Raw genomic sequence first — 17,808 nt, forward strand, 5'->3', positions numbered from 1 at the left:
GGAAGGCTACTCAAAATCTAAAAATTGTTTATCCAGGCTCCTCAGTGCACATTCTTAAAAATAATGAGCTTGTTAGGTAGAAAATTAAGATATGTCTGTCGATAATAATCCATCAACCCTTCCCTCCCCCCAAATTCAGGCCACATGTAATTTCTAATTAATCTTTTAGAGAAACAGCTTTCAGTACTAATGACATTTTCCCTACCAGGTGTGAAAAGACTTCCAGAAAATCATTGTATTTCCCCATCACTGATACAAAGGAAATGCGTTTGCTGCTCAATAGCTCCCCAGCACACCGTGTATACAATGTCAGTGACTGCAAGGACTGGGAATTGATTAAAATGGTTCAGGTTTTGAAGGATTAATCAAGAAATGACACATGCAGTCCCCTAAGTGCCAGGAAAAAAAAAAAGGTGTTTGTCTAATTAAAATTTATTCAGAGCTAAAGTCGTCCTGAGTTAAGCCTCGGCAGCATCAGCTCGTTCCAAAGTCCTCTGCTAGGTACATGCATTATGCATCGAGGCGTGTGCCTGTCCTGTCCTTGAGAGCTACAGCTGCAGCAGAGTTGGAAATGGTAATTGATTGAATATATAAATGTCATTATTGTCAGCATTGTACGTGGAGGTGGTTGTGGGATTGTTTTTCTGTTGTGGTGATGATAATTCTTCCCTCTATTCTGCTTCTTCACACAGTGCACAGCAATGCCTGTTTTTTCAGACGTGGCAACCAAGAACAAGATGTTTATGGAAATGTATTTTATATTTGTAACTCTTTTAGTTAAACAGACTCCATAGGCGTCTCTTCTTGCTTCCTGTCATGTTTGGGAAGGAGCAAGGTTGGCCAAACCAGAGCCTGCTCCAGAATTTAACAGCATGAAGAGCAGTTCTGGTGCCACTGGTTGTGCCCGGCACTGTTTCATTACCAGCAGAGGTGTGCCCCCGGGTAATGCCTGCTGGATGCAGAAGAAGCACATTGCCTGGTCAGCATTCCCCACTGCAGCACTGCCAGGCAGTTGGTGCAGGGATAATGGATCGCTTCAGGGGCCAGACATGTCACGAACAGGTGCAAATTTGTTATCCAAGTTGGTTATTGACCATGACCCAGAAAATGCCTTTGGAAGGTTTTGGTGAAGAAAGGTGAATTTAATAGCACAAGGCCTCTTACAGGCCTTTGTGAGCTGGAAAAACTTGGGTGTAGTTCTTCTAATAAAACTGGAGAGGCAAAATACTTTTTCTTTAGTTCTTTTTTAAGCAGAAAAGGCGGTACAGATCCTCTTTTTCACCCAGGCCTTTCCAGAGTGAGCAAACCCGGGAACACTGGTAGAAATGCTCTCTGTGTGTACATTTGGCTGCTGCCCATCTGGTTTCAGACTTGCACAGCCTGAGGACGGGCAAAGCACCTCTTGCAAATGCACCAGAGGAGAATGGTGTTCTTGTTCTGGTGCCTGAGTCAGGAGCGACAGCCAAGCCAACGAGCAAAAACTCCAGTGCTGTTGAGGAACAAAAGGAAAGTGGAAAGAAAATAAGGACATGTTCTGTTTGTGTTGAGGCTTCAAATGTAATTAATAAAATTGCTAAGTACAAGATGTTTAGGAGCAAGTATTTTCTTCTGTATCCTTCAAAATCAATGTGTCACAGGTTCCACATTTAGAAGAATGCTCCGTACCAGGGAAACAAGAACAGGTCTGTTAGCACTCGGGGGTGTTTCTCAATACTGGATTGGGAAACGATAGAAGGGATCCTGACACATGGTGCTCACAAACATACCGATTAGAGAAAATTACATCACTGCAGATTTTTTCTAGCACATATTTGTTTTAATGGCCAAAGTTGACACTAGTAACTTACTCCTCAAGACAAAATGTATCCTGCAAACAAGAACAAATAAACTGAGCACCTGTAGTATAGCAGATTCAATAAAGGGCTATGCCAAAATGCATTTGAACTTCTTTTTTTTAATTGGTGAGTAAGCAAACCACAGGTTAAAGAGTACATTCTCCAGCCAGTGAGACAGAAGTAAGAGAGATGTTAGGCCAGAAGGAAGCCCCACCAGGAGCAGACTTCAGAGTGCTTTGGGTCAGAGTCTTCCTCAGAGCCGCATGGGGAGCCTGAATTTTGGAATTTTCCAGAATTAAACCACCAAGAAAAGTGAAAGTAGGAAGGAATCTGTTGTAACGAGTCTCTTGTGTATCTCATATGTTTCTGGAAGCAATATTTAATTGGCTCTGCTAAAAATAGCTCTACTTCTCCATCTTGGTCTGTACTGGAGGAGGTCTGAAATATTTTAAATGGAAAATTTGCAGAAAACTCCAAAATGTGGAGCAGGAGTTCAGTAAAGTCTGCTTGCCCTGGTGGGGAGGACTTGCACATCTGCTGTGAGGTAGCCAGGGTTCTGATTGCCATAAAAGTCACAGAATCACAGAATGGTTCGGGTTGGGAGGGAACTTAAAGACCACCTATTTCCAAACCCACTGCCATGGGCAGGAACACTTACCACTAGACCGGGTTGCCCAAAGCCCCATCCAGCCTGGCCTTGAGCACTTCCAGGGATGGGGCATCCACAGCTTCTGGGCAGCCTGTGCCAGGGCCTCACCACCCTCTGAGTGAAGGATTTCTTCCTGATATCTCTAGTTTAAAGCCATTCCCCCTTGTCCTATCACTACACCCCCTGACACAGAGTCCCTCCCCAGCTTTCCTGCAGGCCCCCTCTAGGCACTGGTAGGCCGCTGTAAGGTCTGCCCAGAGTCTTCTCATCTCCAGGCTGAACAACCCCAACTCCCTCAGCCTGTCTTCATAGGAGAGGTGCTCCACCCTCTGAACATCCTCATGGCCCTCAACTGGACTCATTCTAACAGCCCCACATCCTTCTTGTGCTGGGAGCCCCAGAGCTGAACGCAGGGCTCCAAGTGAGGCCTCACAAGAGCAGAGCAGAGGAGGACAATCACCTCCCTCGCCCTCCTGGCCATGCTGCTTTTGATGCAGCCCAGGATGCAGTTGGCTTTCTGGGCTGCAAGCACACATTGACAGCTCATATTGAGCTTCTCATCCACCAACACCCCCAGGTCCTTCTCCTCAGGGCTGCTCTCAATCCATTCTCCGCCCAGCCTGTATTTGTGCTTGGGATTGTCCCAGCCCAGATGCAGGACCTTGCACTTGGCCTTGTTGAACCTCATGAGGTTCGCACAGGCCCACCTCTGGAGCCTGCCCAGGTCCCTCTGAATGGCATCCCTTCCCTCCAGCATGTCAGTCATGCCACACAGCTTGGTGTCACTGGCAAACTTGCTGATCCTAAGACATTCTTTGTAATGGTAAAATGGTTTTCCCCAAAGTTTCATGATCCATACGCTTTGTCTTATGCTTTGCATGCTTGAAGTTAGACTTGACATGAAACCAAGCCCTCCATCCTTTAGTAACTTTGGCACATGAACCGGATCCAGACAAATGCTTTGACAATTTAGGTTCCCCTCTCAGGGTGCATTGAAGTGGGTCATTTCCATATGCGTGGCTTTGAAGGTTGTGAGTGCACCTCTGAGTAGTTGCTACGTTTCATGGAGGATGAAATGGAGGAGAATGTAGCTGCCCTGCAGAGCTTCCAGAGCCCACTGAAGGAAGGACAGTAATCGTAAGGAAGGCTCCAGTTCAGTGCAGTTCTTTTGTAATCTAGGATTGTATCTGAAGATCAAGCAGAAAGCCGGCTAGTGTTTCACAGCACCTCAGTTTTAATTGTTCAAAAGCCTCTGCAGACACTTTTTTTACTTCATTGGAAGGTTAAAGGCAGGGATAGAGTGCAGCAGAGTTTGTTTTAACCATTACATTATTTTTGCCCCTTTTAGGTCAGCACAAGAGCAGATACATTAAAAAGCTCTACTAACCTCAGGGCTGTTATCTCCAGAGATGTACGCTGGATATTAGCTCCATAAAGTGGAACTAGTGAGCAAATGACCATAAAATACAATGTATTGATTGTAATGTGAGGGTTTTATTGTAGGTTCCACGCTGTTGACTGGTAATGAGCCTTTTTTTTTCTTTCTTTCTTCCTTTTTTACAGAGGCATAGTTCGATGTCTTACAAGTCTCGGGAGGAAGATCCATCTCTTACAGAAGACGAGGTAGGTTTCTTGCATGAAATTCAATAACTAGCTAGAGACCTTTTTTCAGGCAGAAATTAGCATAAGCTCCGCATGATTAAGCAGGATCTAAGAAAGGTGAAAATTGTCTGAAGGGAAAATGAAAGCTGAAGTTTTTCTGTACAGAGTTTGCACTGTCATATTTGTGAAATAGACGTATTTATAAATTTCTGAATAGAAGTATTCTAGCATATGGCTTTGTCAGGCCAATAGGCTTAAAAAAAGGTGTCTAAAAATAATGAGAGACCTCTAAAAATAATGAGAGACCACAATTTGTTGATCATTAGGGCAGCTCCTTGGTTTGGTTGCCAAGTTCTACTTAAGAGGTTTGAAATGTGCCCTACCTTTCCCATTCAAAGTGTATGGGGCTCTGAAGCACAATGAAAGCACTGGAACATAAACTGTCCTTTTAAATGTTTGTTAGTCAAAGAAATGGAGGAGATTGAAACAGAGATAGAAAAGTGAAACAGAAATAAGATTGCTTGTGACCATATCCAGTGCTTCTGTACAATTTGATACAAATCCGTGGTGGTCTTGCATGCTTGGGAAAGACTTTAAACGTAGCAGAGGAGCTGTATGGCAGTTACGATGGTAGGTACCAGAGAAGCAAAGCAAAGAATTTCAGCCTTGTGGCCCACGAGAGGGAAGTTATGCACATCGACTGACAGAGGGAGTCAGGATGCACTGGGCACCAGCCAGGAGAGCAGGGACACATGGACGTGGGCTTCTCCTTCACCTCTTCATGAAGGGCCACCTTTGTGCAGCGGTTTGGGCATACCACCTCCTCTGAGTGCTTTTCTAGAATACTGCTTATATGACTTGTGTCATTTGAAATTTACTTTTGGGGAGGTTTTTCTACCATTGTTGAGGGTTCACTGTTCTACCCCACCCCACGTGGAGCCAGAAGGAGAGAAATTCCTGCTCCTTCTTGTGTTTGCAGCAACCAATCTCTGGTCTTCAGTTCTGATAGGCAGTGACTGAGGTGCAGCTCAGGTACAGGCTAGCCAAAGGAACAGACCTTGCATATCAAGGCCAGCACTGACTATTTGCTGTTTTCTGATTTTCCTCCTGTTTTTTAATGTTCTCTTCACGTCTTGGTCCCTCCTTGGTTGCACCTATAAAACCAACAAATAACTGCTGTCCTATTGCAGTGTCTGTAAAAGCTGGAGGGTAGCTGCTATGATTAAAATGAAAGAACAAAGGTCAGGCAGCATCCTTTTGCATTCCAGCAGCTAAACCTGATCATCCCTTTGATACCTGTCTCATTCAGCCCAAGTTGGCTCCAGTACCCCAGCAAAGCTTGCAAGAGCTCCTGCTCACAAAGCCAGTCCTGGATCTGATTTGCCTGCAGGGATTTATATTCAAGTAACTTTTACTTTTCTAAATGTCATCATTCTTTTTTGAAGGAAATAATAAATTTATAAATGCATGCAAGAAAAGCAATTTTGTAAGAAAGGATATGTATTTATTGGAAGGTCCTGTCTTTCAGTATACTGGTGGTGGGAGGGGGACAAACTGGCACCCAAGCTTTATGCCATGCTTAAACACTCAGCGGGTGTCTCCTTTTCCTAGATCTCAGCCATGTATTCTTCAGTGAGCAAGCCAGGACAGGCCATCAAGGCACTGGATTCTCCTTACACCTGTATTCAAGAAATCGCATCTCAGAGGTCCCCGTCTGTTTGCAGTGGCCTCTATGCAAGCGTGAAGGACTTTGAAAACACCCTCAGTACTACCACTGTGCCTCAGTCAGCAGACAGACCCAACGGGGAGCTGGAGCCTGACTATGAAGCTATCCAGGCAGTGAGCCAAGAAGAAGACAGGACCTTGTCTGTGCCTAGCACAAACCACACTGCTCTTTCGGGAGAGAATGACTATGAGAGCATAGGGGATTTGCAGCACCACAGGGATGTCACCAGACTTTAACTACTCTGGCAGCCAGATTTCAGCCTTTATCTTATCTGCTGGTGTTTTCAAAGGAACATGCGAGACAAGAAGAGGGAATCGCTTCTTATTTTGAGGAACAAAGCTAAGTACAGAATACAAGTTGTGAAGAAGCCATGCATGCTTCAGCCTGGGTGTGATATCCATGGGGTTGTTCTGGGTGGTGGATGGAGGCTCACAGGAAAACTTATTTTTTATTGTTACCTTTTTATTGTTAGTTCCAAGATGACCAGAATTTGGGAAGGAGTGCTGTGTTTGTCATCCTGATAGGATCCCATACCAAAAAGACTGCCTTTACACAAAGCTAGCTTTTCATTTTAGAATATTATTTTATGTCATTTTCTTCAACGTATTTTTCAAGAATCGTTCTTCATTCGAGTTCAGGCATCCACTTCGTGGAGCAACTCACAGACCGTCACGCCTCTCCTCAGAGTGACTTTGCAGGGCTGGGGAAGGTGTGCTAACCTCTGTGTCTTTGGGAGCGTGCTGTAAGTCAGCCTGCTGGGACCGTGAGTCCTTGCAGCCAGGTGGGGTTGAGATGGAGGCAGGATATCGATGTGTCCTTTCCACTGTCATTACAACTAAAGTGCAAATAACAGTTACTTCACTTCACAAGGGACCTACCCCAAATGTACTTGAATTAATTCTGTAGGCTTTTTTCTTTCTTTCTTTCTTTCTCTTTTTTTTTTTTAATGTTGGGGCTGTAGAATGTGACTTGCAGTATTTTGAGATGTGTACTGGTATTTGTAGGGTTTTTCATTTAATTATTTGTGAAAAACTGCTTTTAAATGACAAGTGACACTCTTAGTGGTCTCACTGTGTTCCTCCTGTGTGCACACATGTACCTACACATACACACACTAGACAACTGTCATGTTGCAAGAAGTTGTATAAATGAATGTGTTGGCATAATGTTTAGTCTAACCATAATAGTGTTGAGTCATCTTTTAAAGAATTTTGCCCTTTTTAAAGACTTAAAATATTTTAATATGTTTATCTATTGTATTATATAGGAAAACTTCTGTATTGTGTTGAGTGGATGATATTTTTCATTTTTACAACATATTTTTAATCTTTGAAGTTTTTGTAGATTACCTTACTGCTTTATGTAAACAGAGGAATCCCATTCTTTCCTTGGGTTTTATTTGTTTTTCCTTTACACCTTTTTCCTATTTTAGATGTATGTAAATGAACAATTCCTATATTTTTTTTTAATCTTCTTAAACAGGGATGTGGACCATGCCTTGCTGTTTTTAAGCTTAAAATAATGGAGTCTGTGTAAAAGAAAAAGGCAAAAAAGAGGCAGAAGAGAGAGTGGATTTCTTCTGGGATTGCCACTGGTCATCCTTGTTCCTCTGCCAAAAGAAGCAGGAGAGTCATAGCTGAGGGAGACCGCAAACTTCCTGGGGCTCCGACAAGCAGTTTGAAAGCCACTGTCTTTCCAAAGATACCATGTTATTCTGTTACTGGTGAAAACAAAGTACAGTACGTAGATGAAATAAGCAGGTACTGGACTGATACTCTTGTTTTCTTCAAGAATAGTGCAATGATGAATACTACAATAATACAAGAACAGTCCAACAGTAGAGAACAGGCATTTCATTATATGCCTTTGTACGCACTTATGTGTACATCTGTGCATGTGTCCCTATGCGTACACGCATACATGTGATTTGTAAACAAGGATAAACTACGGTCCAAACTTGGTAGCATTCAGATAACATTCACATACATAATACTGGCATGTGCTTGAAGAGTCGTTAATGCAAAAACAGTACGTAAACTGAGATTGGCTCATTGCGTAGCAGCCCAGAATGGGTTTAGCTTCAGCTCAGTTGGTGCTGAGGTTTGGTATATCAGATTGAGTCCTTCTCAGATCACTGGCCAGCACACAACGGTACTTGGTACTGTATAGGGCAAACACAGTCCTGGGTACACACATTTGTTAGAAATACCTACAACTGAAAGAAGTGTACTGGTTTATGGGTGTAGCCTGTAAGGAGCATGGCTCTGAGGAGCAGTGCTCGCCTGCAAACTGCCCACAGAGTGACCGAAGCTTTGTGGAGCATGACCTCGCGCGGCCGTGGAGCACACTTGAGCTGGGGCTCTCTTCCTGCGAGGAAAAGCAGCTCAGACAGACCAGTCTGCAGCTATCTTGACCGTGCTGCCATGCTTTCACGGCTGCAGCAAAGACTTTTCTTCCACTTCACTGCAGTGCTTTTTATAGCTGACTTTGGTCTTCCACCCCTTGCAGCGTTCCCTCGAATGTGAATTCATGAAGTTCACCTTTGACTGTTCTCTCCTTCTACTTCATGCTGTTTAAGGCCAAAGATAAAATGCCTCACGTATCACAAGATCTTCTGTGCTGAGTCTGGAGAATTTCTGGAGGTTTAACTGTGTGCTTGCTGCCTGCTCCGTGCTCAGGTGTACTCGTTTATGTATGTCGTCCTCAGTCTGACTCCTGCAGCTCAGTGGGAGACATACACAACTCCTGAGGTTCCCAAACACATCTCAGGATGCAGTTATCCCTTAAGGGCTGTCTTACTCGTTACATGGATGACTGCTTATGGAGAAACAGTAGCAACATGAGGTTTGTCAGGTTCACCAGATGCAATTTCAAGATCAGTTTAAAAATCAAAAAATAATAGCAGTTCATGATAGCAAAGAAAAACATTGAACTCCAGATTGCAAAATTTTAAGCTGCAAAAGAAGAAAATCAAGCATCACTCTAAAAGACGCCAAGATCAGGGAGCCAAAGGAAGAAGAAGGGCTGCCTGGTTGCACTTTGCTGTCTTTCGGAGCAGAACCAGGAGTGCTGGACTGGAGGAAGGGATGTCAGACTCAGCTCCTTTCTTTCTTTCTGATCTCTGTTGGGACCCCAGACTTCCCTTTTTCACAGCGAAATCCCTCCCCCGGTCTTTTTATTGTTGCTGTCTCAGTCTGCCTCACACGGCCTGGCACCGGGCGCTGGTGTGCAGCCTGCAGTGCCACGGTGCTGGCACGTTCCTTCCCGTTTCTGCCGCTCTCGGGCTGCTCACAACCTCTGCAGAGCAGCTGCTGTAGCAAAGACAATTCTTGAGTGGTGGACAGGTTCTGAAATCAGTGTTTTATTTCCTTCTTATGTGAATTGATCTAAGACATTACAAACAGGAGCTTAACCTTTTCCTTCTACCCCTCTGTCAGTCACGAGGTGGAGATGTGTGCTTTATCTGCATCTCCTCAAGCTCTCCACCTCCACCTCTTGACAGATGACACAGTAATGCAGCCAGTATTTATTACAGAGTGTTTAGTGCAAGCTGCCATCCCCACTCTGTCCCTTGCCACATTCAGGGGCTTTGACCATGACAGTCTTCTCTGAAGTCATCGCAGCAGGGATCTGCTTCCAGCCCACCAGACCCTCAGCCTGGTGGGGAAGGCGTTCCGATTCCGGATTGCTGCTGGCGATGTTAGCACCTGCCCTCACCCTCTGAGACCTCCTGACGCTAGGCTCGTGGGAGCCAAAAAAAAGGAATTGCCCTCCTGAACAAGGACACGTGAAGGGGGCAGTGTGATAACTCCCCTACAATCTCCACTATGTAGTCTAATGCTATAGAAGAATATTTTAGAATTCAGTCCAAGGTTCTTAAATGAGTAATTAACATCACTTGACAAAAAAAAAAGTAAGCTTCTGTTTTAGTTCCCTCTTTCCAGAAGTAAGATCTGTTCTTTTACGACTGTTGCCAATGCTTCCTTTTCACTAATACACTGGAAATATTTTCCCAGTAGCAATCTCCAAATACATTATTTTTGCTATAGAGAAAGGGGAGTCTCTTCTACTTGTCTCATCACTGCTATTTGTTTCTTTTTCACCACACCCGTAAATAAAATGTCAACATCCAGAATGAATTATTTGTTACCTGATGATCTTTTCTGGGGCAACTTCACAGACTTATTTCTTTACCTCCATTTGTTAGCACAACTGTATAAGAAGATCGCACTTCAAATTGCCATAGTAAAGCCAAGGACAGCTGCAACATCTCTGTAACTACACTATTGAAAAGGTCTTTTCTGATTCCCTTCTGGGAACTGGTAGAAATAGGAAATGCAGTTTGGACATCTCTTCCCTGAATCCATCTCCCATGGGATTTCTAGCCACATCTTGAAGCCAGTAGTGTCCCTTTCTACCATGACGAGCTCAGAATTTCTTGCTCAGTCACAGAGCAAAATAAATTTTAAGGATGTCTGTACACAGGCATGTACCTAGTTACCACAGTTAGGTCAGCTATAGTGCCTTTTTTACTAAGTAGTTAGTACTTCCATACTCTTTTTTCCATACTGTTTGTTTGACACAAAACTAGAAAGAGTGTTCCCCCCATTTATCTGTGGGGGAAACAGCTTTGGAAACAGTTGGTAGCAGCTTTATAAAGACACATCAAACATACTGGACCTCAATTAGCCTCAGTTTAGCAATAGTCTCTCACAAAGTTCCTCTAGAAAGCCCAGTACTGTAGCTACGATAACTAAGCTTTGCAATAAGCATGATCAATCTTCTTTTGAAGAACCTGCGTTTTTCAACAGTGAGCATTCAGGGAGGTGGTGGTCTGTGTCCATGTCAGCTGTGAACAATTGGTAGCTTCAGCCTTTGTATTAGTACCAATTACAGGCTTGCTTACACGTAGCAGGCTGCACGGGGTGGGGGATGAGGGGAATGGCAAAAGAGGAGTGGGTGCTGGGATTCAGATGCATCAGTCACCCAAAGCTGGGCTGTCCCACAATAGCGACTGGCTGAGGGTCAGCTGCCTTGTTCTCCAAGCCCTCGCGTATTGTGCCTCCGAGGAATCCATCTTGTGGGGATTCTTCTGGGCTGTGTACTTCTCCATGGCTCCCTGAACAGCTCCTCTCGGTTGTCTTGATCAAAATTCTGTGTACACGGTGCTCTCTGTTCAACCTTTCAATGGTGCTTTTATAAGATGCTGGATAAATGGTTTCAATGTGCTTTCTGAAAGCTGACATGTAAAGTTGTGACATAAAGTGTTCTCTCTAGCATTTTCTGCTTCACAGAACTGAGCGTTAACTGTGATGCTCTGACTGCAAAAGTCTGACAGGGCTTCCCTGTTTCTTCTTCACCCTACAAAGAGCCAGAACGGAGCCATCACGTGTAACAAGCCTGGGCTGGGCGACAGCGTTCAGAAGCAGCCATTCAGGCCAAGTGCATTGGCTTGAGAGCAGCTAGACACTTGGCTCCTCAAGGACGTTCTTCTGTCTCCAATTGTGTATATGCATTTGTTCGCAAGATGACTGTAAGAAATCTATTTCTGCAACAAACGTTTTAATTTGGGCCAAATTCCAAAGAGGATATTTGGTTAATTAGCAGTTATTTCAGATGAGTGTTATTTATTTAGGTTGGAACATGCCTGAATAAGGCTTGTATGTGCCTCACAAGCAACTTGGTGTGTGTAGTCTGTTGAGAACTGGGCGAATGCAAAAGATGCTCAACCTGATGGCAGCTCCTGGGGTGGCATGCTGAAGACTCTCAAGGGCAAATCTCTTCCTTGGAGCAGGAAGCATAATTGCTGTTAATATGATTTCATACCCTGGTGCTGAAGTTCATTTGTATCTGTCTTTTGGGATGATCATGGCTGAAGACATTGCCTGAGCAGATCTCAGCCTTAAAAGAAGAAAAAAAAAAAAAAAGAGTATTTTTATATCCCTTGCTAGCTAGCCAGATATCAATGTGTTGAGGATTATGCTGAGAACAAGTACTATGGTTGAAGCATCACAGAGATAAAAGCACTAGGTTCCTTTTCTCCAAGGAAGGAGAACCCTGTGTGGTTGGGTCAATATGAAAGATCCCATACTCAGCATTCATATATCCTCAACAAAAGGTGTTAAACAAATTAGTTGCCCAGGTAATAATTTTTCCGTAGTGCATTAGGGCATCACATACAGCAGACTGTTCTTTTCGTATGGACAACAGAAAGTTGAAAGGTTATTGTGACATAAGGTTCCCGTTGATTAAATTTACTTTACATGTAAGCCATAGGTCAGCAAGAGAGGGTCTACACAATGTAGATATATTTAACCTAACTCTAAATGATGGGATGTTGTAGGCAGAATCACTAGAACATCTCCATGCTCTACACTTGGTTGGACCTGCTCATACGGCTAACTCAGGCACCACAATTTGCATAGCAAATGCATGGAGTATCTTTGTATTATGTATCCATTGACCTGCCCAATCTATAGGCAACACAAAGCTTAGTTCTGATTTTTTGAGCTGTTTCTGGACATTTTCTGTCTCAAACTGGACAGAAGGACAGTCACTACAACCACAACAGCAAAGTGCCTAAAAGTAAAGATGTCTCCATAAAGGTAAAGATGCTCGCTGTTACTGCACAGCAACTTGTCTACTGTATGTGGTACTCTCTTGCCATACACATTTCTAAATTTGTCTTTCATTTGTTGTGTTCATTTATTGTTATAATAACAGTCTGGCAAGTTTTCTGTCTCTGCAAATTCAATTGTATAATTTTAACTAGAACGTTTGTTACTGAAAATATAAAATGAGATCTTTGTTCAGTTTAGAAGGCAGCTGTGTTGTTTCTCATAATTTAAGATAACGCAACAACCTGCTTAGATTTACAAAGTATGTAAAACATGACTTTAAAATGCTTTGGTTTAGCTTTCAAGATGCCTCCCTTTCACTACAAGACAATGTTACCAACTTTGTGATTTTAATCTTGTATTGCTTTAAAGCCTTATGAATCTTATTACTTATGGGAAAAAAAAAAAAGGAAAAAAAAAGGCACCACTGGTGTTTTGACTTCCTAATGTCTATGAAGAGATGTTCATGTTTTAACTTTCAGCATAGGTTGGATTTGGACTATCCTCTTATTTATGTAACTGCTCCTCCCTGTCACGCTCAGCCATCACCGTCTTGGTTCTCTTTTTTGTCCTTGATGAAATACCCTTGATGAAATACAGCACCTGGCCACTGTCCAGCGGGCACAGAAACTGCATCACTTAAGAGTTCTGAATAGGGTTTAGAAGCCTGGACTTGTGCTCTGAAGTCACACATTTTGGGGAAATCAGATCCTGTCTTGCAGACTTCTGTGGAGATCTTCACTTTCTCTCAAGGCAAAAAGTTCCATAGCTTGGAAACACTCAGCTGACATGGAAAGATGCACAGTAAGAGATGAACTGTTTGGGGTTTTGTTGTTGTTGTTGTTGTTTTTTACATTAGTAAAAAATGCTTAAGAGCACAAGAACCCCCTTTTTCACATTGAAGAGGATACTAAACTTGGTCTTTATCTCTGAGGCTGCTTGAGAATGGTCACGTAACCAGTCTCCTCCGAACGTCCTACCTGTGTGGCTATTTCAGACCTGAAATGAGCATCTGGATCACTCATGGCTCCACGTGGACCACCTTCGTTCAGGGCCTGTCTCAGCTCTGTGGCGACGACAACTTAGGAATGGCCCTTGGCTTCCCGGTCCCAACCCCTTGAGCTTTGAGTGTGTGAGCTGCTCCTCCTCAGTCTGCCTGGTGTTGCTAGACTGAGGTGTGCCAAGAGTCAGCTGCCAGCCCAGAGAGGAGCACGTACTGTCAGGGCAGGCCAGGTACAGCCTACTGCAGCAACTAGGAAAAGAGAGGTCAGAGGAAAAGTAGCTAAGTTTCATTTGTGCTTCACCCATCTCACAGACTACCTAGTCATAAAGGTGTTTATTGTAGAGGAGATTGCAGTCAAGGGACAAGGAGCAGAGAATTGCACAAGAGATGGGTGGAACTGTTTACTCTTCTCAGTATTCCCTTAGCCCAGAGAGGAAGGGTCAAGCCCTCTTTGCCCCACTGTCATGTAGGTTTCCTGATCTTTTATCAAGCCTCTGTAGCACCGTAAATGAAAGGAGAATAAATTATAAATACATGCTTTTGCTCTATGATAAACCCCAAATGGGCAAAGGTGGGTGCGCTAATGTAAGTACCATCATTCACGTGCAGATTTGGACTTCCACAGATGTTTTTTAGCAAAAAAAAAAAAAAAAATCAAAATCAAAACTGGGTTATTTTATTTAAAAGTAATAATTTGCATGAGATAAGAGTGCAGGATTAGACCCTAAAAGTTTAGGACATGTTTGGTTTGGTGCTAACGTATTTTTGTTTGTATTTTCAGTGAAGTGAATTTTCTTTCTTTTATGCTAGTGGATTGATATGACTTCCACAGGAAAAACAAACAATACAGAGTCTGGTATATGGATAATTATCTCCAATAGCTGTTATTAAACTCCTGCCTCAGTAGGATTCACTTTAAATTGGGTGCTGTAGGAGCTTCAGCACAAAATTGCTGTATGCATGGAACATTGCCTACTTAGAACATAGTGGATAAGTATTTGTAATTACAGACACTTTCATTTATGTTAACCGTTGTTTTATAATGGAAAAAATGTTTATCAGTAAAAACAGTTTTCTAGCAATGTTCTCCTAAGTAACGTTTTAGCAACAAATTCTGTTTTTTGGACAACTATTTGATTTTCTGGTCACTGAAGAACTTCAAAACATCCTCTAACCAGCATGATCTTCTGAAAAGAGAGGATTAGAACTGTCTCTGGCTGTCTCGGAGTGGATACAGTTAAAAGAACTGTGCAGTTAAGATCTGTAGGTAGCGAGAGCAGTTCAGAGAAATGACTGTAATATATAAACCTGGAGTCAGTGCATGCAGACTTCCAAGCTGGCACTGCTGAGGCTTATTTGCTACACGATTGGTTATTTGGCTTGCTACCTTTTTGAAATCAATATGGTTTTATTAACAGCACTGTAGACACCAAAATACTGTAGTTTTGCAGAATGTATGCTCCATAAATTGTAGCTTGGCTGTAATTGCAGGGCTTATACTACAGTTAGTGCAGCTCAGATCCAAGACTAAGTTGCATTTTTTAAATTGATAAATGCCATGAAATTCCTTTCAACATTTTGTAGTAATATACACAAGTTGATGTAATTTAGTCATACCATTATTCTAAGAATCTTCATCTGATGTTTCTAGCCAATTCAGCTTTTGGCTGCTGAAAGCACAGTAGGTAATTATGGTTATTTACTGTAAATGTAGACAAGTTTTATGTAAATATGTCAGGGCAAAAGAAAAAAAAAAGGAAAAGAAAATGTTACTTAAATGTATGAGGCAGTTATCTAAAAGTAAGAACATAAGTCAATAATATAAAATACAGTTTTTATTTATGTACAGTAGTATCCTAATATTTACTTGTTTATATGGGGAAAAAAATACTAAGATTCTGTACTGTATTCTCTGAAAGCTTTTGAAATAGGCTTTGCCATTTTCTCCAGTTAATATATTTGCAAATAACTTTTGAATTTAATGGAAATCCTTGTAAATGATGTCAAATGAGAAATGGTACATTGCAATGAAATTAGTTTAATTTAAAAATCCTGCAAAAATTCAGTGGATTGAAAACGCTATATAAATTCAGTAGCCAGACAGAAAGAATAAAACACAATAAAGAAGCTTTGTCCTTTTTTTTCAATTTGTGCCTCCTTTCTGTTTGTTTGTTTTTCTTAACAAATGTTTTATTTAGTCCTTGTAGACACTTGCTTTTGTATGTCCTAAAATCTGCATTATTTGACAGAATTTTATTTGTTCCAGGCATTTTGTGCTGATTTCATTATCTGAAATGAACTTTTAAGTCTTCTTTATGTTATATAGCACCTTATTCCCCCCAAAGCCACAATCCTGTCAACATTGAAGATGCACTGCACAAATTTTAAATTGACTGCAGACTAAAGCTGGAACTCCTATGAATATAGCGGCACTGTGCTCTTTAATGCAGGTAAAAATATTGGTCTTGAGCCTTTAAAAGTTGTGCAGCTTTCGGCATTTTTAAAGAAAAAGCTGAAATTACTAGCTTTATGGGTTATTTTCAGAAATTGTCATAGAATTTGTTTCCTTTTGCTTTGCTAAAGGTGCTCTCCAGGTAACGTTCCCCAGCCATTTGCAGCACTGCTCTGTCAGTGGCAAGACTCTCCTTTGTGAACACACTGAAACATTTCAGAGGCAGCTGAACTAGGACCACAGCTGAATACATAACACAAGCCTGTATTCTGCACCTAAATAACACAAGGAAATGTCATCTTTGAAGCATTTCACTGGAGCAAGGCTTCTTTGTACGCTAGAGCATGAGGATGAAGTGGTGCATAGCCTGCTGGGACTCACATTCTCCATGAGTTGCACCTTTCCCCCTCATTATCTTTAATTACAGATGAGGGAAAAGCAGCTTTACCCATTTAATACCAAGCTATTACTGATGAACAGGTTCCTGGAAAATTCACAGTGCAGCCACGGATTAGTTATACTGAGCTAGGAGCCTGCAAAATTGCACTCACGCAGACAAATAGTATCTCTTTAATCTGTGTAAAGGTATTTTAGTATTGAAAGATATATGCTTATATGTCAAATAGAAGACTTGTAAAAATAAGGAAAACATGCAAAATTATTCAGTAACTGGTAGTTTAATAGATTGCCTTTTAGTCAACATTTGTTCACAAACCAGAAAAGCTGCAAAATACATAACTTGATACAATTTATTAATGAACTAACTTCCTGAACATTACCCAATACAGGCTATTCTAAGAAACGCATACATTATTCTCATCAAGAGAACTGTATCACAGATACACACACACACACACATATATATATATACATATTAATTCCAAACAGTTGCTCTTAGCGATAAAATAGTTATATTACAATGGCTAGCTTCGGCTTTGAAGACTACTGTGTAGAACTACAAATGTGGCTGGTTGAAATATTGAATGATTTGCCCAGATTCTGGCTAACCATGTAGCTGCATGCAGGCACTTGGGAAAAAAAAGTAGGAGCATCTTTGTTCTCCTCTCGTCTTTGATAGTGCTTGAAAGCCAAGCTTTAACCAAACAGGAGCTTGGTATGCAGTCAGGAGTATGCTGCAGTGACACCTGGTGTTTAAAATAGAATTATTCCCTGTGAACTGTGACTGTCAATTTGCTTTTAATTGGGTACGTATTCACTCAAACACTCACAGTTCACCCTGTGTTCCTGGAGCATAACACTGTATTGAACTAGAAAGCACTGGAGCTAAAGAGTGGCTTGACATCATTTTGTATAAAACACATCTGACAGATTCGTTTCAAAAGCCAAAAATTGCAGGGACATGATCTTTCATGAATGGCTGTTCTTCCTAGCACTCTAGCTGACAAGGTACTTTATCACTACTTCTTCTTGGCTGGTTATTACACAAATGAGATTGACCCTTAACATAACTCACACAACTGGAATCTCTGTGCAGTTTTTGTGGAAGGACTGATAAGCAAGAACAGAGAGCCGCTAGCTTAGACAGAAATTGGGAACCCCGCATCTGTCGTGATGCTAGGAAGAATATTAGTCATGGCAAACACTTCTGAAATAGTCCCTGCTAAAGAGCTCATTGACCAAAGTAGTCAGGAGCTGTGCATTTACAGATGTGACTGGCATGGAATGTAAATCACATCACCAGTTAAAGTAATTCAGAACTATTAGGATAAAATAAGATAATTAATACCATTATAACAACCATTATTATTAAGGATTACAGTTTGCCACAAGACGAGGAAAAATTAAGGAAAATCTGGCAGCAATCTGTATATTTAGACAGCTTGACTATTTCTATTATGTGAAGGTTTGTGTGACTTGCTTTGAGCCACACATACATGCTTCACATTTATGTAGTTAATCTTTG

General features: G+C 41.9%; 1 protein-coding gene across 8 annotated transcripts in view; it reads left to right on the forward strand.

Annotated features, from left to right (window-relative positions):
• PAG1 (phosphoprotein membrane anchor with glycosphingolipid microdomains 1) overlaps positions 1-15,579 on the forward strand; it is a 110,348-nt gene extending 94,769 nt beyond the window's left edge. For all 8 annotated transcript variants that reach the window (XM_083825231.1, XM_083825235.1, XM_083825232.1 and 5 more), the window contains 2 exons: positions 4,048-4,107; positions 5,698-15,579. In XM_083825231.1, the coding sequence (XP_083681357.1) occupies positions 4,048-4,107; positions 5,698-6,048 (411 nt within the window). In that variant the 3' untranslated portion in view covers positions 6,049-15,579. The remainder of the gene's footprint in view (positions 1-4,047; positions 4,108-5,697) is intronic.
• The last annotated feature ends 2,229 nt before the right edge of the window (positions 15,580-17,808 follow it).

Source organism: Anser anser (genome assembly GCF_964211835.1).
Source record: "Anser anser genome assembly, chromosome: 2".
Classification (NCBI taxonomy): domain Eukaryota; kingdom Metazoa; phylum Chordata; class Aves; order Anseriformes; family Anatidae; genus Anser; species Anser anser.